The sequence below is a fragment of the Echiichthys vipera genome (genome assembly GCF_963691815.1).
Source record: "Echiichthys vipera genome assembly, chromosome: 13".
NCBI lineage: Eukaryota > Metazoa > Chordata > Actinopteri > Perciformes > Trachinidae > Echiichthys > Echiichthys vipera.
Window position 1 is genome coordinate 13,736,825 of NC_139838.1, and position 22,751 is coordinate 13,759,575.

Genomic DNA, 22,751 nt, shown 5'->3' on the forward strand with positions numbered 1-22,751 from the left:
AAAAAAAGAAGACTCGTATTTTAGCAAGACAATTTTTCAGCTCACTGCTTTGCTGAATATTCCAAGAAATCTGCAACCCTGCATATGAGACAAGTCATGACACAGCTGTTACACATCTTCATACCTGATCTCATTTCCAGCCCGTTTGCTTACACAGTAGGTGTTTAGTTTTACAGCAAATTTTCACTTGAATGTTGAGGTATTAATTTATAAATGCAAGTATGTCTTGAAGCAATAATTTGACATTTTTAGATGAGCAGATAAATACCGGTTTGCTAAATATAAAGCTACAAAGCATTTAGTAAACTTTGCTTAAAGACTGGAAACAGTGAAGAAACAGAAAAAAACAGCTTTCCAAAAACAACAAAATCCACCTACCAGCACCTCTAAAGCTCAGTGTCTTACCATTGGTTTCATATGGTAAAAACGGCACTGGGGTTTTATGGGAGGTTATGTGATAAACTGTTTCCAGGAAGTCACTGCACCTCTACAAGAAATAATCCAGCACATAACCTCCTCCTGCAACTTGCTGTTTTTAACAGACAAGCCAGATGTTAAGTAAAAAATAGTGAGTTTAAGTCAGATTTTATAAACTTTGGTTTCCCCTCTTGCAGTCTTTATGCTAAGCTGCTGGCTTTAGTTTCATATTAAGCGGACAGATGTAAATGGCATCTTCTCAAATAAGTAGTGTTAATTTGGTTGACAAAAACTAACCGTGATGTCTACGGTATTGTTCTCTTATTTTCATCACCTTTTATCCTATTTTTGTCACTCTCTCAAACACGCAAAAGCACAGTCAGGAGGACACGGAGTAACTGCAAAGCTGTCTTTTTCATCATACGATACGCTCAAATGTTTTGTGAAATAAGTTTGACTGAAATGACAATATTATTGGTTTTGTTTAGACTGGATTTAAAATGTATACAATATAATCCATAATGTATGTACATGAATTGATCTAAAAGACTAAAATGATCATTGACTAAAACTAAAATAGTTAGTTTTCTTTGACTAAGGTAAGACTAAAATGCTCAGACTTTTAGACTAAATCCTGACTCAAAAAACAGGATGAGGTTGACAAAACATGCTAAAAACTAACAAGGACATGTGACGCTGGACTGAGACTAAATTAAAAAAAAAACAACAGATTTAACGCTTCATCTAACTCTTGGCACGAATGTGAATAAACATGATTCCCAACATGTCAAGTTATTGCTTTAAAGTCCCTAGGACATAGAGGATCAGTGCTAACAATTGCAATCCGTACCATTACTTTACACTGTACGCAAGTGTTTGAGTGTTTTCATTTTTATTTTTTTCCATTAAAATACCTCTGTTAATTTCATCATGGGTTCTTACAAGTGTTATACTATGTGTATTTATACCTCATAGCTATTTATTTGCAGAACTGAAGATTTGTAGAGTTGTTTGGCTGTGCTCCATTAGAGTGATTGTTTTTCACATTTTACTCACATGCAAACTTCACACCGAGTGTATTTTTGGAGTGAAAAACCTGACAATCTCCCACATATTGGCCAGAGTCCCTGCCTCAATAACACACAGACAGTGCCTAGCTTACATACACTTTACTCGAGTCAGCCACATTCACATACCCATAAACCATTCTCCTCCCGGGGTGGCTTGCGTATCCCATGGCGTGCTGTAATGGAACCTCCAGGTGGTCTCCGATTGGCTTAGATCACTGCACAATCCTTTCGAGATAGTTGTTGTCTCTCAGCGGGGCTTACGCATTTAAGACTCATTTTCAAGTTGTTTTTGCGTTTCTTTCTCATACGAGGAAAACGGTTAATGCTGATAACGTAAGATTTTAGGGAAATAAAGAAAATTGAGTCAATCTGTTTTTAAACATTTTATTGACCTCTGCTTTTATAGAAAGACACATGTCACACTAAAGACACAACACAGGTGGTCCAGGACATATGAAATAAATAGTTGATTTCTAATTTACACAATTTTCAAATTAGAAATCTTTCAACAGTTCTCCCAAATTACATTTCCCCTCGCCTCTTGTATGTGTATAACCAAGCAGACATTTCTGGTGTGAGATATCGGTCTCTGAATTTTCTGCTGCTGCCCCATTACAATGGAGATGATTGGACATAATTTGTGATGCTCCCAGTGTTGAAACATCAACAGACCTCAATGTAACCAGGTTTCATAGGTTTTCTACCGAATTAAAAAAGTATCGACTGTGGACGACAAGCTTCTGGAAAGAGATGTTTCTTTTTTTTTTTTATGTAATGAGCCTTTCACGTCCACTGTATTGATATGAAGAAATCTCAGCGATGGATATCTCAAAACTTGGCCAAAGAAAACAAATAAAAATACAAATCTAGATTCAACTAGAGCTAAGTGACAATACTTTTTTTGTAATTTACATGAACTGACCCCTTGTGCAGACCCACTAAAAGATTCCATCTAATACCTCAATGTGGTGTAGAGCCTGGCTGATACAACAGCATTAAAAGAAAATCTGAAATCTATGTAAATCAGCCATTATTCATTTTTGAATACCCCTTAAATTTGTCATTTAAAGCTATTCTTCAGCTTCTGACATTTTTACACTTTTGTAATTTTAAAATGCTTTTAATAAGCCTATGGCACACTAAAATGTAAAAGAAATCCAAGTGTTGAAACTTAAAAATATTAAATTCTCATATTTCTGATAGAAGTCTGACCAATCATTTGGTCCGCCTGTCAAAGTGTAAACTACTAGCAAAATCGGGGGAGATCGACCTTTCCCGAATTTGCTACTAGGAGGTCCGAAAATTCGGACTTCCCTTGGCACTGGAACGCAGCATTTCTCTTTCAACGCATGTGTCTGGAGGAGGGAGCGTCAGAGGTCGGGGAGAGGGTGGGACTTTGGAGGGAAGCACGAAGTTCTCTAACTGAGAAATGCAAGCAAGGTAAGAATTGCTTTAAGTTGTGACCAAGGTACGGCATTAAGTTAAATATTTAAAAAATTCAAAAAGTAAAGTCTAGTGAAGAAACTACAGTATGTAATGATGACAAATTCCCCTCAAAAGTATTTGGCATTTCTGCAATTTTTTAGTAAATGTTTCAGGTTGTTAGCTAAAATTGGCCAATGCAGATGTATCAGACAGGCTCTAATGCAGTTTACTACACAGTTTGTGTCAACGTTTCCCATCTTGTTTCTTTCCTAAATTATACACTTTACATATAAAAGTACATTGAGCCCAGGGAAATCAGTACTCCCTTTTTAACAGTCATAACAAGACATTTGTAAAATCATATAAAAAAGGACATAACCTCTCCGTCCAGGTCTGTTCTCTCAACTTGATTCAATTGTCCTTCCCTATGGGAGTCGCCATCTCGTCACACTTTGACTCCACCTTCGCTGCCTCGTTTCCAAAAAAAAGCATTGACGTGATGTTGGTGGAGGGAGATACGTCCATCTGGCTGACGTGTACCTCCGAGGCGAAGTGAGGGCCAGCCGCTAGCTGTCACTCAAGAGGCCGCGCCCCTAATTATTCATAAACATTAACCGCCACTAAAAAAAAAAACTAGCCTGTTACAAAAATAATCACCCCCGAGTGTTTTTTATGCTGCGAAAAGCCTATTTAACATGGGGGTCAATGAGAAACTGGTCCATCTGGAAACCTGCCCCAAGTGGCCACTCTGCAAACTGCAGTTTTTGGCACTTCCATATTGGATCAACCTGGAAATCGCTGTGGTGGGGGCTTAAGTAAAATATAACAATGGGCGAGAAAAATAACACTTGAGGCTTGGACTGGAGACTTGCTCCATGGGTTTTTACTCTTGTACGGTTTCATTTCAAGGATACATCAAATAGCAACACTGAATCAAAGCATAGAACTGCACAACACTTTCCCATATATGGGAGCTACAACCTCAAAGACTCGCAACAGTGTTAATGCCCTAATTCGAGTAGACTGAAGCGCAGGTAACAGTACATGATGACTAGTAACAGTATAACCAACTACATCTGGGTTGTCAGGGGAAACAATAAATACAGATCAACAAAACTTTATTGTACAAGGCATTGTTTTTAGAAACTAAAGAGGCCTCAGCTCCCCCCTCGCCTGCTTCGTGCCCAATGTGTCAACAGACGCCAGAAAACAGCTGCTGTTTGATCCTCTCCTCTGCCTTTGTCTCCTTTTTGACCCTTCCATCATCCCTCTGACACATATCTGTCCATCTTACCGACTCCTCCTGCTCGGACAGCAGGATTTTGTCGACGTCTGTTTCCTCTTCCTGTTCCTCGACAGAAGCCCTGCTCCCCAACAGGAATGAGTAGCCCCTTTGATGCCGAGCGTCCTCCTCACCTTTCAGAAAGCCTGCTCCTTCGCTCCTTCCGCTGTCCCTGCTCTTCCTCCCCTCTTCCTGTTCTTCCTCCTCGTCTGTGTTTCTCCTCAACCTGTCCATCTCCGTCTCCATCAGAGGGGACCTGTTCTCTATGTCTTCTTGCGTCTCTCCGGTAGACTTTTTTTTCGCCTTGCTGCGACCCCTGAGGTTCAGCATCTGAAACCAAACAGATGCGTTTGAGACAGCTTTGCGCTGTGTGCCGTGTCTTTTCCTTTCCATCTCTCCAAACACCTGCCAAACTACCACAAAGCCTCCTTCATTGACGCCTCTTTCCCGTACAGTTTAAGGTCGACTCTTCGCCTATTATTAGACTCTTCCTGAACGGTTTTATATTTGCTGTACATCCCATATTTAGTAACACAGCTTTTTAATGGCACGTATCCTAAAGGCACAACAGACACAGGTGACAGATTTGCTGCGGGGATTGAAGACAAAAGGGGGGAACAAACCTTGAAGTCTTTTCTCTTGCGCTGCAAAATGGGTCTCTGAAGGAAAAGGATTTGCTTTGTCGACAAACTCCCGTCACTGTAGAAAGAAAAGAGCAGCACTTTTTAACTACTGTAACCTGTAATGTTATAATCTGAGGGAGCTTGCGTGTCACAACGTGTATTGAAATCCTGACTCTGTGCGCTGCGGTTCGTAAAGTGACGGGTTACAAGACAACAACACAACAGCAACTGTTTTTCTTCGCAGCACCGGCAGATTTCAAAAGTGGCTTCATGTCGCGATGAGCGTATGATTGTGATTTGTCAGATCTTGAACCATCTGTCCCTGTGTATCTTAGATACACTGTCACTACTAATCCCTAACATAATGAGACAGGCAGTGTCTTAGACAGAAAAATAACAATTCTAAAATCAACAAAGCAGTAATTAGTCCTTAGGTGATATTATTGTGGCGTTTATGGATGTGACAGTGGTATCTTGGGGTGTAGTTCTGTACCTGTTGGTCTTCACAATTGGTGTGGGTAACACACACATCAACCTCCATCCGTACGGAGCCAGAGACTGAAGCAAGGGGATGTAGTCCGTCTTCACCACAACACCCTGAACAGAAGCAAGACAGAAAATCACTCAGTAAAATGCAGGGCAAACACATTACCATTACCTAATTACAGGTAGGCACATTTAAGCTCAGCCACAAGCTTGCACTCTACTTTCCTTTGTCTCCACTCTTATGTAATGTTTGACAGAAAACAGCTTAAGCCTTCAATCACAAAGGATTTCTCAAAAGTGCGCACATCTTCTACACAGTATTAAAAACGCAAAAAAGACCCACATCAACAACGGTCCACTGTTCAACCACGATGGCGTCGTAGGAGGCGTTTGTGGTCTCCTCTGCGGAGCTCTGGAAGATGAACACACTGTCCACGGATGAGACCCCATTGTCTGGAGGAACGGGGACAAATTAGAAGACAAGAGCCAGATAAAACAGAGTAGGATGTGATGTGAGTCAGACGGGAGTTACGGGCTCATCTACACTCTCCAATCTCTCACTATTGATCCCCCCCCCCTGCTCCCTTTGGCTTAAGCCTCCTTATTCCATGGGTGACTGAACAGTGACTTATGCTATAAGCCGTGGACTTATGGTACATCACTCCATGCATATCATCCATTACCCCAGCAGCAGAGCTGGGGTAAAAGCCTGGGCAGCTTTTTCCTCTTGGAACTATAGTGAACCAGTAAAAGGCAAAGAAGAAAGGGGAAACTATTGCATTAAAGCTGCTAATTAATATTTCAATATTAACGATCAAATGACTATATTTATTGTGAAAGTGGTGGTCTATAGCGATGAAGCCATAGCTAATTTTCACCCAACTCTGCAGTGCCCCTTAGCTTTACAGAACATTTTAGCTTCTTTCAGCAAGCTCACAGCCCATAACTGTTCTGCTTACTGTTCTCATCATGGTCATCACTATTGACCAAGATTCAACAATGCCATCCCATTGGTCCAACGGCCCATTATTCTGAAACCCCATTAGTGCAAAAAATTTCCCATTGGACCGAAAGCTCATTAGTCCAACAACTCGTTATCCCGAAAAACTAAAGACCACCCACTGCTCCAAAGTCCTGCCGCGCCTAGAATACACACCCTCCCTGGAGTTTTTTGCCCTCAATATATTTGAGTATTTTGACATTTAAGTGATCATTGTAACCCAAACCACGATCTTTCCCTACCCGAGTGGTTTTTTGTGTCTAAACCTAACCAGACCTTAACCGCAACATTGTGTCACCAATATATTACGGGAAAACATAACAGAGGTAATCGGAATGCCTAACCATATTTGTGTCCTTACAAAAAAGGACTTTCTGTATGTAAGTGAGTCTCCTGCTAAATTCTGTGTGATGTTTCACTCAACAGAACTCAGTCAGTCGCTGGACTTCAACAACCGGTGTGTATTTTCAGGGCAACAGAACTTGGGAGCGGTGGTCTTTTGTTTTTGGGATAACGGGCCGTTGGACTAATGAGCTTTTCGGTCCATTGGGATGTTTTTTGGACTATTGGGGCTTCATGATAATGGGTCTTCTGACCAATTGGTGGTCTCTGCTTACATCACAAGCTATTCTTTGAGGCACTAGAATTAACTTTTTTGGGTGTAACTTCATTGTACATTTGCCAGCTTTTTCAGTTTGTGCATGCTCTAGATGTACAGTATAGCTCAACCTTTTTCATGTCAAGGAACCTAAACTGATATGCATACGGTCACTAGGTCATTTCAGTGTCATCCACCTGAATATATCATGGTTGTTAGACATGATTAAGACCCGAATCATATAGTTGTCTGTCAACCCCTGTTGAAGCTCACTTTTAAAATAATGACAATGCACTACCTCTTCTAAGACCCTGCTCTAGGGAGTCAGCGCTTCCGAAATCAGCAGTAGTTAATTGCCTCGGCCATTAAAACATACCGTTATCATCTCCAAGGTGGAAAAACCCATCAATGAGGTGCGCACCGCTGGTGAAATGCTGAGTCATATGGTCGAGCCAGTGTGTGTCAACTTCTGTGATTAGCCCTTCTTCCTTTTGTACTTGTAGTGGCACCCTGAGTGAGTAGAACCTTAGAGAAGTGTTCAGCTCCCCTGTGTGGTTGTACAAGGCAAAGAGCTGCATCCCTGCAGGCACACAAACAAAAAATAGACAGTTGGACACTGTATAGAACTTTGCATAATGCTGATTTGTCCGATGACTCCAGTACAAACAGGAAACTAGTTACTCACTACCCTGCGCTGGTGGTGAAGTTGCATTCTTATCTTTCTCTGAACTCTTGAACCGGATATGGTTGTTGTTGTGCGTTGTCACTCTGCCTTGCTCATCTGTACAGGCAGAGCTGAACTTTCTTTCATGGGTTCGATCGAGTTCTGGAGAGCTGGGCCAGCTTTCGGAGCTTGAACTTTGTCTGTCCATCTGGTTGGAAAGGTTAAAGTGTTTCTCTGTGATTTCTTGGAGGTGTGGTTGATAGCCCTTCTGCTGTCTGATTGCACCTGTAGCTTCTGGAGGGATGGGGCACAGCTGGTTCCCTCTGGCTTCTGCTGGGTTTTGTTCTGAACGCCACTGAACTGTGTCTCGGTTTGTTGATTCTACTGACTCTTTGAGGCTGACCTGTAACATCTGAATATGGTCGCTGGACTCGTCTTGGTTGAGCTCTAAACTCTGGATGGGTTTCAGAAGACTGAAGCCCGGGTCTCTTGGCTTGCAGCCCTGTGTGTTATGTTCTACACCTTCATGATTTAACTCTTGAGGCTCAAAGTGGTCACGGTCAGGTTCTGTGTCATTATGATGTGGCTCTGTAGGATCTGTTGGGCTGCTGTTGGCACTGTAGGGGTGTCGGTGTATGGGCGAAGGGCTCGAATGTAGGGAGGACAGCTCGTCAGGGTCCCAATGCCCCAAGTAGCAGGGTCCTCCGCCCGGCTGCTGGAGAAAGCCCACAAACATCACCCCTTGCTCTGCTACATCCTGAATCTGTAGGTGTCGAACACACACGCACAAACACACAATGCACTCTATTAAAATCAACTTGAGTGACACATAAATACAAAAGGACATCATTCACAGCACCACACATACATTTGCACAGTCTCTTCTACTATAGTCAGACAAACAAAGCCTCATTTACACACAAACAAAGGCTGACGTACGCAGAGTAGATATTCTGCAAAATAACAACCTACCTAATCATCTGCAAAGATCAAATATTCAAATGACAAAAGGACCTCATTATCTCAACGCATCCGTGTGTGTACGCGTCTGCCGCTCCCTCCCATGGAGCTCCGGTGGTTAATTGTCAGCTGATATTTGGGCTGACAGTTTTAGACAGGCTCAATGGAAGAGAAATCAGATCCCAAACTACCACAAAACAATAATGAGACACATCTTCCCCCCATTACCCACTATTTTTGACACTTATCCATGCACACACACATCACATATTAACAGTCTCTCTTTTACCACCCGACACACTCTAAATTACACAAAGTCACACAGCTTTATCTGGTGAGTATGTCCGGAGACAGATTGAGAGTGGGTGGGATAGCGAATGCTGGAGAAGTAGAAGTATAGGATTTCCAAACTGAACACACACACACACACACACACACACACACACACACACACACACACACACACACACACACACACACACACACACACACACACACACACACACACACACACACACACACACACACACACACACACACACACACACACACACACACACACACACACACACACACACACACACACACACACACACACACACACACACACACACACACACACACACACACACACACACACACACACACACACACACACACACACACACACACACACACACACACACACACACACACACACACACACACACACACACACACACACACAAAGCCTGTCACTCTGTCTAACCGGTACCGCTCCTGGGTTCTTATCTCGAACTCTCTCTGGCAGCTTGTGATCTGATTGGTTATTCATGTCACGCTGCCGGAGCCTATCACATTATACACAGTGATGTGCATTTCCATCCAATCAGGTTTCCCTTTGTGCTCTTTGGGTGTTCAGATGCAAATCTATTCAATAGAGCACATTTTCATTTCCCCATTGTAGGACTGTTGGAGAATTCATGAGTGCAGACTAAAAGTGAGTTTTTAAAGCTGATAAATGCCAGTGATGACGCAGTGGTTGGCAGGGTACTTTGAGGTTAGGTCTCATTATAGTTAACCATAACTTCTGTGACCCTCCGTTCATCATACAATACCCCCTCTGTTTCCCTAGCTACAGGACAGTGAACGGTGTCACAGGAGACGCAACTAGTGGGAATGCAGAATGTTTTGCTGATTTGCCTCCTCCATCTATTTTTTTTAGATGCAGGGTAACCATATGGCACAGACAGGCAATTATAGGCAGTTGCCTGTAGCCCTTTGAGCCTGTAATGTTTCTTTTGCTGTCACAGCAGTGTCGCACCAGGAGAGGCATACACAAAAAACAAGAACAGAGACGCAGCAAGAGGGAGGGGTGGAGTATTTTTAAAAAGTGAGATTGCCGTGTCTTCTGGAATCGGTAGCGGGGGAGAAAGTAGCATCGGTGCATCGCTAGTACTCTCACACAAACACGTTTTTTATTTGAAGCAGTCAGTGTCCTTCAGTCGTCGGTCCTCTACCCTTTATCATTAAGAGTTAGTGCACTAAGATCCAGTTTGACCTACCCTGATAATTACAGTAGAAAAGACATTTGTAGAAAATGAACGTCAAAACTCACCCTCTTGACGTAGCTCTGGATCATCTCTGGGTCGGCAGCCTGATGACCTGCCACACACACATCTGTCTCCAGACGATTCCTTGCCCACCTCAGTTGGCTTTTCTCTGAACTATACGGTGACAAATTAAATCATTTTAACTAATATTCGGTATAAGGCACCACCCATACATCATTTAGTTCAGTTCAATTCTGCTCCTTTGAACCAGAAAACTGGAAAATGTTCCCATACTGTTGCAACATTACATTTCCTTTAGTGTCGTTTCCTATCCATTATCACCAGAGCATTTCCATCACCTTGAAACATTACAGTCTAAACGAGATTCTGGCAGACATGCTCATGTTCACGAGCACTCATTGACCCTGAATGATCACAGCAGAAACCTAATGTCAATTCTAGTACAGGCTGAGTCTTCCATTTAAAGGGAGCCCACATTCACCACAATCACAATAGACTTATTAGACAGAGAGACGGACTAAATTTCCTTCTGCTCCCACTGCAAGACACAATCATAAAAGGAGTAGCTACGCCTCCCCAGATTTGGATTGAGGTCAGTGGGAAGGCCGTGGTAATATCGTGTGCTCTGAGGCGTGAGTGATATTCGCAGATAGATTTGAAACAGTAGATCTGTCAGATTTTTTTTCTTTCATTTTTAGGGTTTTTGATGAAAGGGGGCGGCGGTGATCGGGGAGATAAAAGGCGGAGTTAAAGGGGACGGAGGGGGGTGAGAATGACAAAAGAAAAAAGGGGGACGGCCATCACTGAAGAAAGCAGATGAAAGGATGGAGAAGATGGGTTCTCTCTTTTAGCGTGCCGTTCCCCTCTGGCGAGCGCTGATGATGCAATCAGCCATCTCCACGGTGACAGGTGCCAGGAAGCAGCAGGACCACTTGGCAGGAGGGGCATCAAAGGAGCAGCCCGGCACCTGCCTGTGCACTAGAGTGCGTGCGCTCCACAGCGTTGTGTGCGAGTGAGTGAGTGTGTGTGTGTATATAACATGCTATTCGTTGAAATCACATTACAAAGAGTACACATGAGGATGCGCAAAACTGTAGGGTAAGCAAAGTAATTCCTTTAGTTGCAAAGAGTACGTGAGTGGAAACACAAAGACTGATCCACAGGGGTCCCCATCACTATACAATAGAGACATTTCTTCATCCAAATTATCATAAAGTTCAGTAAGCTGATGTCAGATATGCTGGTTAGTGAGGATCGTTTGATGTATTGTCGATCACTATGTTTTGGAAATAAAATAACTGGGAAATTGTTTGTAAAGTGTTACAATAAATACTTGGATATAGGATCTGTATGAGTCGTGTGTGTGAAATTTTATAAGCAAGTAATAAATATTCATTCATGTTAGGAGTTAGAGGTTAGAGTTTGTCTGTGTTTTCTTCTTTCTTAACTTGTCTTTTAGGGCTGGTTTTCATTGACAGGTAGTTGGGGGTGTGGTCACGTGGTGTGTGATTAAAGACGTCACTGCCAGTGCATAGAGATGCTAGTTTGAAGACTCTTCTCAAACCACCACAAAGTTTCACACCGTTCCAGCTCATGAAGGCCTGCACTGTTGTCTTTGGGTATCCATCCAACCACAACCTAGACTGAAGTGAAGTAGCATGACAGAGCTTGCCGCTCACGAGAGCCTAAAAGAGTGCTCACAGTATCTGGTAAACTAACATTCAGATGATATTATAGTTGATAATCAAGACTAAGAGCCTACAGCCATGCTAGTGGCTTTGTGAGGCACTGTGTTTCTCTGAGCTAAATGTTAACATAAACATGCAAACATGTTCACAATCACAATGATAACATGCTGATGTTTAGTAGGTTCATCATGTTAGTTTAGCATGTTAATATGTAGTAACATTTACTAGTTAGCCCTAAACACAAAGTATAGCTGAAGCTGATGGAAACATCATTAGTTAGTAGTATTGTGTCACAAACCAGGTAGGGTTATTACATTTCAACCTTAGGGGAAATTAATGTCTATACCAAATATTGAGCCGACGCATCTCGTAGATGTTGATATATAAATTTGACCTGCTGGTAGCGCTAGATGAAAAGCCAGGGGATCACCAAAGTCATTAGGATTCATCCTCTGGGAACATGAATGTGGAAATGCATCTAATAGTTGTTGAGATATTTCCATCCCGTACAAAGTGGCACCAACTTAATTACCTCTTTAGTGAGAAATTGATACATGTCTTGAGACAAAACTGGGGCAACAATGGGAACAACTGACATTATGTGAGACTCGAATTGGAATGGAGCTACAAAAGAATCCACCAAAAGGACTTTCAGTGGGAGGATGTTCTCTGCATGCACGTATATGGTTTCCGTTTGAAGCAAATCTGTCACTAAGTTCCATGATGAGATGCCAAGAATAAAAGCTCAGCTTGCATGCTGTACCAGAGCTGATATGGAGGTATGAAAATAATGCTCTGCTCAAATATCACTGTAAATATTGTTGAGTTTACCAGAGAATAACTGGGTTACAGAAGAAATACACAGTTTGCCGTGTAGTCACACAGTACAGTATTATCATGTATAGTCAAAAGGGAAAGAATTGGGACAGTGAGCTAAAGTTAGTCATTTTTGTGTGGCTGACTCATCTGCAATAATTCTACATCAAGAGAAGGAGGTGAGGTGCAGTATTGTGCTTGCGGTAATGGGTCTCAGTGGTTTCCATGTCAAAAAATGAAGTTGCAAAAGCTGCTACCTAATGTGGCTGCATAAAAATTATCTCATTTATCTTAGTCACTTGCCATATGAATCCTTACAGTGAAAACTCTTATGTGAGCAGTATAAAGGTGGCCCTTAAGCTGAAGATAAGGGTGTGTTTAATGTGTGTACCTTGGCGTCTCTCGGACCAGCACGGCCCGGTGCAGCTGGCGCTGGATGTGTGCGTGACGAGGCCCGCAGGGATGGACAAACGGGTGGACGGCAACCAGGACGAAACCCTGCGCGTAGAGTTCCCTGACCTGAACTGGAAGCTCTCTGACTGAGGAGAGACAAAGCACCGATGACACCGGCACCTCTGGATTGAGAAATGGGTGAGAGAGGAGGGAGAAAAAAAACATGGGAAATGGTCAAGACGTGGACATGAAAGGTTGCAGCGGAGGCATTTGGAAGTGGAGAAAAGCTGGAACAAAGAGCAAGAGGGAAGACAAAGAGGGACAAAGAGTGTGCAGAAACAAAGACCGAGCATGTTTCATTATGATAATTCCCCCTGAACAACAACACATGGCATATTCATGCTAAATCTGAAACTAATTACACCAGAACTATTAGCCTCTGTCCTCACTGTCACCAGCAGTCTGGCTTTTGGAAAACACACACATGCATGCAGACATACATAAGTGTGCAAAGACATACATGCTCTTTTGAACACACACTCATGCATATCATAGACACATTTTCGCCCACAGTAACAGGCAGTTGAATATAGACAAAAATGCACTGATTTTCCAGGTTGGAAAGACATTGCTATCACATTGCCTGTTTCGCCATGTAGTATTAGCAACAATACCAACACAGAGCCGGCTCTCTTATTACCAAACACAATGGAAAGAAAACCCTTTTACTTCATGAAATGGTTAGCAGAGCTTATCGTATGGGAGCAAACTGTCACAGCAAACCCACCAGGGAGAGCGCAATGTTTGCGAGAACCGCCCTCTCAGGGTCGGCCCATTGTAGTAAAGCTCCTTCTTCTTCACAGGCTTTACAGGGAACACATGCATGTATGTCTGTGTGTTTCTGTATCACTGAGTGGAGCCAGGTGTGTGAGAGAGAGAGAGGCAAAGAGAGAGAGAGATAGGAGCGTGGAAAAAGAAATGAGAGGAGTAAAGAAATGGGAGAAACGGAAAGAGAGAGGCAGTTAGCAGAGCAGTGAGAGGGAGAGAGGGAGAGAGGGAGAGGGGGAGAGAGAGAGAGAGAGAGAGAGAGAGAGAGAGAGAGAGAGAGAGAGAGAGAGAGAGAGAGAGAGAGAGAGAGATGAGCCTGTCTGTTTGTGCCTGAATGCTTGTCATCCTTTCCCATTCAATCTCATTTGCATGGGTCTGGAGAAGAGAAAATAACCTGAATAAATTAACTAGACCCACACAAAAACACACAAACACACACAGGGAGAAAATAAAAAGATGTGCAAGCCGTCTCATTTCCAATTTGTTCTCTATCATCTGGCGTGTTCACACATACACACACATTCACACACACACACGAGGCTGGCCAGTATGCTAGGATACAAGCACATGAACACAGCCTTTCCTGACTCCCATCTCAGTTAAACAATGGTAGAAAAAAAAATATTCCCTGAGAAAATCCGACCATCACATCATTTTTTGGCATCATGCTTGGAGTCTTTCATCAAGCAAACACTTAAACGGGTGTCTGTGGAGACTTATCAAAAGCAGTACAGTGATGAAGATAATAATAACAACTGGAGGGTGGGGTGGGTGAGTGGGGGGTTAACAACGATCCCGTCACCGTAAACAGTCATTAGCCGTCATTAGCTCTGCACGGCTGGCACTCGCCCACCGACAAGACGCAGGCAAGGCATGGCAGCTAATTTAGGCAATGCACACAGAAGTTATTAGGGTGTTATGCAGCGCTTTAGGCTGGGAAGAGACTTCATTTATACTGTCTGCCACAGTGGGATTTAAAAGGGAGGCTGCAATTCCGCTCCAGAATGGGAACAGCTCAGGGGCAGTAAAGGCCGAGTGGAGTTTTACAGTGCCAGGCCAGCAAGTGAGGGCAGGGAGGTGTAGTGTGCAAAAGAGTCTGTGTGCATGTACGGTATGTCTAAGTGAGTTGCATATGTGTGACTTTGAGGGGCCAGAGAAAAGAGGGAGTGGAAGTATATGTGTGTTTGTGAGGATATTCTAGCGGAAGCAAGATGCGGCAGAGGGGTTGTTCAGCTGTTGATCCATTGCTCTGATATTTCCGTCTACAACCTGAAGATTTGACCACATGACAACCTGTATCGTGACGCCTCACTATTTGAACCCAGCTTTTTACAAGCTCCATTTCCGAGTGCGAGAGTCATCACCCCTTTCCTGTAGCTGCTTGGAAGGGTTTATTAATTCCTTGTACAAAATCCCTGAATTTTTTTTTTTTTGTGTGTGTGTGTGTGTGTGTGTGTGTGTGTCTGTGTGTGACTGTAAAGCATATATTATGTGGCGCACATGTGCCACGGTATCTCAGTGAGTGTGTACAGGCCATCTTTTTGCCTGTGTGTGAACGAGAAAGAAAGAGTTTGCACTGAGCCTGCTAGGTGATGCATGGGGATTACTACTCACAGCCACCCTCAAGGCTTATCCCTCTGCTTACTGGAGGTTCACGTTCATTTAAATAGCCTTCTAATGACTTGCAGAGGTTTTAGGCAAGGATATGTGCCAAAACAGTGACTATAAAATAATCAGCTTCCTGGAGCCAGGAGCTCCCTGCTGTTTTTTGGGAATGCAGCTGTGGTATATGAGAGCTGTTGGTCAGCATCTGAGCTTTGTTGAAAGCAGGTCTGATCACTGCTTTACAGGCAAAGGTCTGACAAAAATGGCTGATAAGTGCAGCACGAGCAGGAGAATAAAAGGTTGTGGGGCACTTAAGGCACATACAGTACCAATGCACGTGTGAGGCTGTGTACTCATCTGTGCTGGAATTAAGACAAACTGCACAAAGGTATTAACCAGAAAAATGGTTTGAAGTCACATCAACAGTTCCAGCAATCTTCCAGAAAAAAAAATGAGTTTGTTTTGAGAAGTGTGTCAGGCAGCAAAGATCTCGCAAACTGATGGATTTGTGCTTCACCCGCTCTCTGAGCCAAATACATCACACAGGGATTCTGATAGCAAAGATGTACCGCATAAGGCAGAGGGAATGTATAATCAGTCTTTGTCAACAGATTGTCATAGCATTCAGGTTTAGATCACGTACACACATACATATACCTCCAGTGAAAGTAAACCCACAGGTATACAGTAGCAAAAAAAGCCACACATTCCTCACACACACAGCTGAGCGTGGCACATGTTGTAAGTTTTAATGAGCTGAGTGGGTCTCCGTCTCTGCAGGGCGGCAAAAAGTCATCAGCAGAGTTCAGCTCCTCACTGTCTGCTCCAGAGACCAGCGTTAGTCACGCAGCATCACACCTAACTTACTTCCTCACACATCCTCAAGATTCCCTGACTCCCGCTCGTTCATTCGCTCGCACCTCCTCGCTCTCAAGACACTCCACTTCCCTCCTCGCTCCAGACCCAGCGACTACTGTAACTCTCGTTTTTTTTTCTTGTGCGCCACTCGTTCTCTCACCCTCTGTTCTTCTGTCACAACTCTTTGACTTTATTCTGCCTCTCTTCTATTTTGCCTTCCCCCCCTCTACTCTATGCTTTACAGTTCACGCCTTCTCCGTGTCTTCAATACTCATTATCTGAGCGCGGCTTCAACACAAAGGAGGGTTAAAATGTCACACCTGGCTGTGACATTTCATACTTGACATTCATGCTGACATGTCAAGGCAACCAATTGTAAAGATGGGTTTCAGCGTGCAGCAGATGGGTGATTAGAGAGTAATAAGACAGTTCTGTAGAATGAGATTATAATAAAGAAAGGTTCATGTGTGAAGCGCCAAATGCCTGAAACACTGAACATATTTTATCCTCAGTCTCCCTGGATTTTACCACTGGGTCACTCTGACCCACTGTGAGCAAGTTGGGCTTAGTCACGCGGAAATATTTTTCAGCTCCAGCCCTCCTGCAGTAGGAGCAAAGCTCATAAAATAAAGGCTGGTGCTATATAATCAGCAGTACTGCTTCTGCTGAGTTTCATCACTCACCAGTCAAAGGTCAAGTTACAAACCGCACCGCCCTCCTATTCATTCTCGGCATTAAGCTCCTCTTCCTGAGATTACAACTTAGTTTAATAAACAGCCACCTCGTCTTACATATCTCAGAGGGGCACCGGTGGAGATATTTGTTTTTTCATTACTGTGTAGGAGTGGTCAAGTCATGCTGGCGGGGAAATAATATCATTAATGGAAGCCAAATTGAATTAAAGCATGGATTTGACCGTGGGTTTCCCTCAATGTCACGGAGTGACATACAGATTCCTCTATCTGGCTCCTACATACACACACAAACACACAAATAAATCCTTTTGCTGGGAATGAGGTCTCTCAATCTCCACAAACAATCAGATAATCCTTCAGGAATCCTTCACTTCTCTTGGTCTCTCTATCACAAATGGAGAGAGATGCAGAGAGACGGAGAGAGGCAGGCCTACACCCACTCACAACCACACACACACACACACGCACACAATCAGTTCACAGTAGCTGTGTTTATCCTAAAATAGAGTATACCCATCTTTAAGCAGCTCAGGTGGCGTCAGTGAGTTTACCATATAAATGACCTGCCTGTCGGTTGAAAGATAACACTAACTCTGTTGACTAAGTGCTAAAAAAAGTGTTCTGTGTGAGCGCGAATGAGCCGCCATCGCCGCTTGTATGAGCAGCGTGTGCGGTCTCCCTGTATCTATGCGTGTGCGCCGCTGCTGCCCATGCGATTAGACAATTTATCTGTGCCTGCCTTTAGCAAAGAGAAATACGAGCAATCCTCATGTCTATTGTCTGTTTTGGTCACCAGCACCATTTGGAGTTGCCAGATCGCTCTCGGCCAACACTACAGCCTAACCAATTTGCCAAACATAATAGGGGTTGGCTCAAAATGAAGCAGATTGGCAAACAGACCATTGCCACTTGGCTGTGGTGTTCTGCCTGCTGTCTGTTACAGTGTTGCATTGGGGAGGGGGGGCACCTCAGTGAGCTTCTTGCACCTGCTTCAGCTTTTCGGGTGATGGAGTGCACAGAGCAGGCTTGTAGAAACATTAAGCCATAAGGGAAGAAAGAGATTTTTTTTCATAGATATATCAGCATTAGCACTATCTGTTTCTTTTATTCCCCTCGCTCCATCCCTCCTTTCCATCTCTTCACAGTCCAAGCCAGCACAATGGCAGAATTTGTATTTTTAGAAACCAGTTGCCTCTAGAGGATTCTCATCAAACATTCTCAAGACGCCGCAAGCATGCACACAAACAAACACACATATACACCCCCACGTTATAAGACACTATTTTTCATATTCACAAAAACGCACGTGCGGTTCGAACGCACACACAAACATCGGCTTCAGTCAGTGTATTATCATCGTGCGAGGGAGAGGCAGGGGGAAGGGGAGAGGCAGGGGGAAGTCGGAGGGCATGGTTACAGCGTGCACAATATAGCTGAATCTGAGAATTAGAGAGCTCTTTGAACTCCCTGCAACAGGAGCCGCACAAAGACACAACTTCAGCTTATAAGCCACATTTCACCCTCAAGATACTTACGGACGGTTCCACAGAGTTGCTGACCTAAACATTGCATTTAACCAGCTAAAATTGGAATAGTAACTGTGGACACACACACACACACACACACACACACACACACACACACACACACACACACACACACACACACACACACACACACACACACACACACACACACACACACACACACACACACACACACACACACACACACACACACACACACACACACACACACACACACACACACACACACACACACACACACACACACACACACACACACACACACACACACACACACACACACACACACACACACACACACACACACACACACACACACACACACACACACACACACACACACACACACACACACACACACACTATTAATTAAATCTTATTCTTACTAACCCATCAGGCATGTATACAACTTCATTAGACTGTAGGCCAAGTGAACAACAAAAAACTTATGTAGACAACTATATTTAAAAAAAAAAACAAAAACAAGGTGCTGAGTAAAAAAGATTTCCCTTGAATTATGAGCAGTTCTGAAGACACATTCCTTGGAGCCTGCTCCCCAGCTCGAGTGGAACTGGAACGAATTTGCATCAGATCTGAACGGAGAGTGTCTCCTGCTTGTGATGGCCAAGATTTGTTGAGCTGTTTCTGAAATCGCCTCCTCTATCACTCTTTCATTCACTGTTCCCTACATTACAGTAAACTGTGAGCGATTTCACACATGTATGAATCATCACCGTGTGCACTATGCACTACATACTTACTCAATATGTACACTATCGTTCAACATACTCTTATGTGAATAGACAGTCATTTTTCGGACGCACTGAGCTGTAATTACCACGTCACTTCCAGAGAGCCTCCTTGACAGTTGGAAATGCATAACCATGGTAAACTGTGCCTACATCAGCTCTACCTGCATTGCCAGATAATGCCTATATTACTGGAAAAGGTTAGCAACATTTACGACTGTTGCATGTGACAAAATCACAGATTTTTTTTTGACCGTCATACTAAAAATGCATACTGTTTTAGCCCACTAGATAACATGTTAGCATGGACACAACCTTTGTCATCAAGAAGCATTCCATTGTGGGATTTTTAGAAAAAAAATAGCATATACAGTATGTTGCTCTTTTTGTCTTATTGTTGAAAATTTGTGAGGGACGCTTTGGTTTCACTTTACCAAGGAGTTTGACATTAATCATCTCATCACCAACCATCTCAAAGATAAAGGGAATAACATAACAGGATATAAAGTAACATTTTACTATATGACCATAAATAAGACATGCACCTGTCCCTTTGAAAGTTACAAAACAAAATGCTTAAATTGCCATTATTATTTTGTGTCCATTATCTTTGAGAGGTGTTACATGAAGAACCAAGTGACTATTACAAGTATCGATGATATATTTCAAGTGACATATTTTAAGAGCTCTTTTCCAAATCGAGATAAAAGCCAAATCTAAAAAAATTTAGTTTGTCATGCCACTTTGCTGTATACAGAACCTTTTCACTGCTTCATCAATGTTTCACTATATTTAAATAATAAACCACTATATTTCCTTGTTTAAAATGGTCCGCAAGATGCAGTTCCTTTCCAAACCGCGACCAGCGCCAAACCTATTTTTAGCCTTAATGCGATACGTCCTCTCGACCAATCAGTATTCAGTGAGCGTTCTATGCGATCCAACATGGCGGCGGTCTGAAGCGGGAGAGATTTTTGTTTCGTCCGTCCGTTCAACACGTTCAGACTGAGCCATAAACCATTTTGACAAGATAAACTGAATATTAACCAAATGTGTGGGTCTGGGTAAAAAATGTAATTTTCCTGAAAACTATTAAAATGGATTTATAGCGTTTTGGAAAAGAGCTCCTCATTTGTATATCGACTCTCACTGGGTTTTACAAGCCCAGCCCAAAAATGACAAAGGAACAATTTTGAACAGGAATAGGGATATGTACAATATTAAGTTCTGACGGGAGATCTTTTATACGGAAATGATTGGGAGTGCATGAATAATTTCATTCATACCTTCTTTCCCCAACAGGAAATCCAGGAAGTGGTAGGTGTATGCCACGCCCACTTTAGTCTCTACCTGAGGACGTCGAAGGGTGGAGTAGATATTGCCTGGGCTTCTCCTCTCTTCTGCCTTCCGCAACTTAGGAAGTCTACACCCCATATCTCTGTGAGAGAGGAGAGGATTAAAAAGTGTTAAAAAAGATGGGAGATTGGAAAAGAAAGACAAAGGAGGGTGCTAACAACGATTCGAGTGGGAGACATGAAATTGATAGTTTCTAAATATACAGAACACATTAGCACTGTGTGTGTGATACTACTGTTCATGTGCGAGCTCAAGCTGCGGGAAATAATGACACACACACACAGAGAGAGAGAGAGAGAGAGAGAGAGAGAGAGAGAGAGAGAGAGAGAGAGAGAGAGAGAGAGAGAGAGAGAGAGAGAGAGAGAGAGAGAGAGATGAGAGAGAGAGAGAGAGAGAGAGAGAGAGAGAGAGAGAGAGAGAGAGAGAGAGAGAGAGAGAGAGAGGAGAGAGAGAGAGAGAGAGAGAGAGAGAGAGAGAGAAGAGAGAGAGAGAGAGAGAGAGAGAGAGAGATGAGGCTGTCTGTTTGTGTGTGTCAGCCATTACCTGCTTGGTGGGCTGTGATACGGGCATCTCCTAATCAAATAGGGTTGATTGGGAGCGACATGTTTGATCAGAACAAATTAAAGCAGAAATGAGACTGATTTCCTGCCCTGTCAAGCAAAGCGACATGAGACTAGATAGACGAGGAGAGGAGAGAAGAGGAGAGGAGAGGAAAGGAGAGGTTAAGCATGCTTTACTGGTATCCAATTTATATGTTGATCAAAGGGTAGCCTTGAAGCACAAAAAAATCTGTGTCATTCGGAGACTTGTTCAGATTGTGTAAGGACCAGTAGACACTCTCAAGGATAGGTGATCGGAAACACAATTTTGTAGAGAGCTTGAAATCTCCTTTTAAAATCCTCCTCTCCTGAATTCCAACAGCCAATTTAGGCCCAACCATTTGGTTGCATTAAACGGATTTGTAAGCGGTGGAATGATAAATGGGTGGAGGGTATAAAAAAAGACAGGACAAGACAGAGGGGGTAAAGGACAGTAGGAAGAAAAAAAAAGCCAGGCGTGGTCAAATATCATCAAGCTAATTGGATGTGACAGCGTCGGTACCCTCAAACCATCGCCACAGTTACGCTTGTAAGAGCCACGCGATGGGGTGTGATCTGCACGTCTGTGCGTGTGTGTGTGTGTGTGTGTGTGTGTGTGTGTGTGTGTGTGTGTGTGTGTGTGTGTGTGTGTGTGTGTGTGTGTTTTACCCAAAGGCAGGTCTATATCTGCATCTCTGTATCTGTTAAGGGAGCATGTAGAATGACACAGTAACTCCCATTGGGCCGGGTGCGCAGACATTAACTCGGCTAACGATCCTGACAGACGACATTAAGCCTGGTGTGTGTTAGAGTGTGTGTGTGTGTGTGTGTGTGTGTGTGTGTGTGTGTGTGTGTGTGTGTGTGTGTGTGTGTGTGTGAACGTTTCTTGACTTTGATCGCATGGTAAGTGCATTTTGAAAGGTTACAAAGTTGCAAAAGGCGGCATTGGCGATACATTTTCGTACTTCATCTGCAAAGAACAAGCAATTAAGAGTCATTATCCTTTCAATACAGCGTGCTTTGTCATAATGAGGACAAATGAGAGACGGAAGGGGGTGAAGCTTCAGGAGAAGAAGAAGAAGAAAAAGACAGGCAACAGCATATCTGAGATCATTCTTCTCTCTCCTCTTGACCCCTCTGCTCCAATCTTAAACCCCATTAGCTCTTCAATGTGTCATTGCTCAACCCTCTGCTCATCTGACCCTTGCCTTAATCACCTCTTTCTCCTCTGCTTCTGTCCGCCATTCCTTGATTAGGACAACTTCCTTCTTCCTACTGGTACAATGGCCTTGATTAGTCTGACAGTAAACTCGTAATTTCTGTCATTCTCTCCCCCATCTGTCTGATCAAAAGAACTCCCAGTCTTCCCTTTTTATTATCTGTTGATTCCGACTTTCACTCCATTCGTTCATTTTCTATTTTCTCAAGTTCCCTTCCAGTGTTGCCCCTTCTACCCTTCCCCAAACTCAACTGTCTTTCCTTTAATTCATCATTGTGGCACCATCCATTTCCACTTTCCTCGACCCTTCCTGTCGTTACATTACAAATTATGACCTTCCA

General features: G+C 43.2%; 1 protein-coding gene across 1 annotated transcript; it reads right to left on the bottom strand.

The window, feature by feature from the left end:
* Positions 1–4,104: 4,104 nt before the first annotated feature.
* Positions 4,105–20,691, bottom strand: rftn1a (raftlin, lipid raft linker 1a; the record flags this gene model as incomplete). Its single annotated transcript, XM_083925555.1, has 9 exons — positions 4,105–4,524; positions 4,818–4,893; positions 5,311–5,414; positions 5,647–5,756; positions 7,278–7,481; positions 7,587–8,328; positions 10,123–10,231; positions 12,974–13,157; positions 20,544–20,691. The coding sequence occupies 9 exons, from the start codon at positions 20,689–20,691 to the stop codon at positions 4,105–4,107; spliced, it is 2,097 nt and encodes a 698-aa protein (XP_083781681.1).
* Between the last annotated feature and the right edge of the window lie 2,060 nt (positions 20,692–22,751).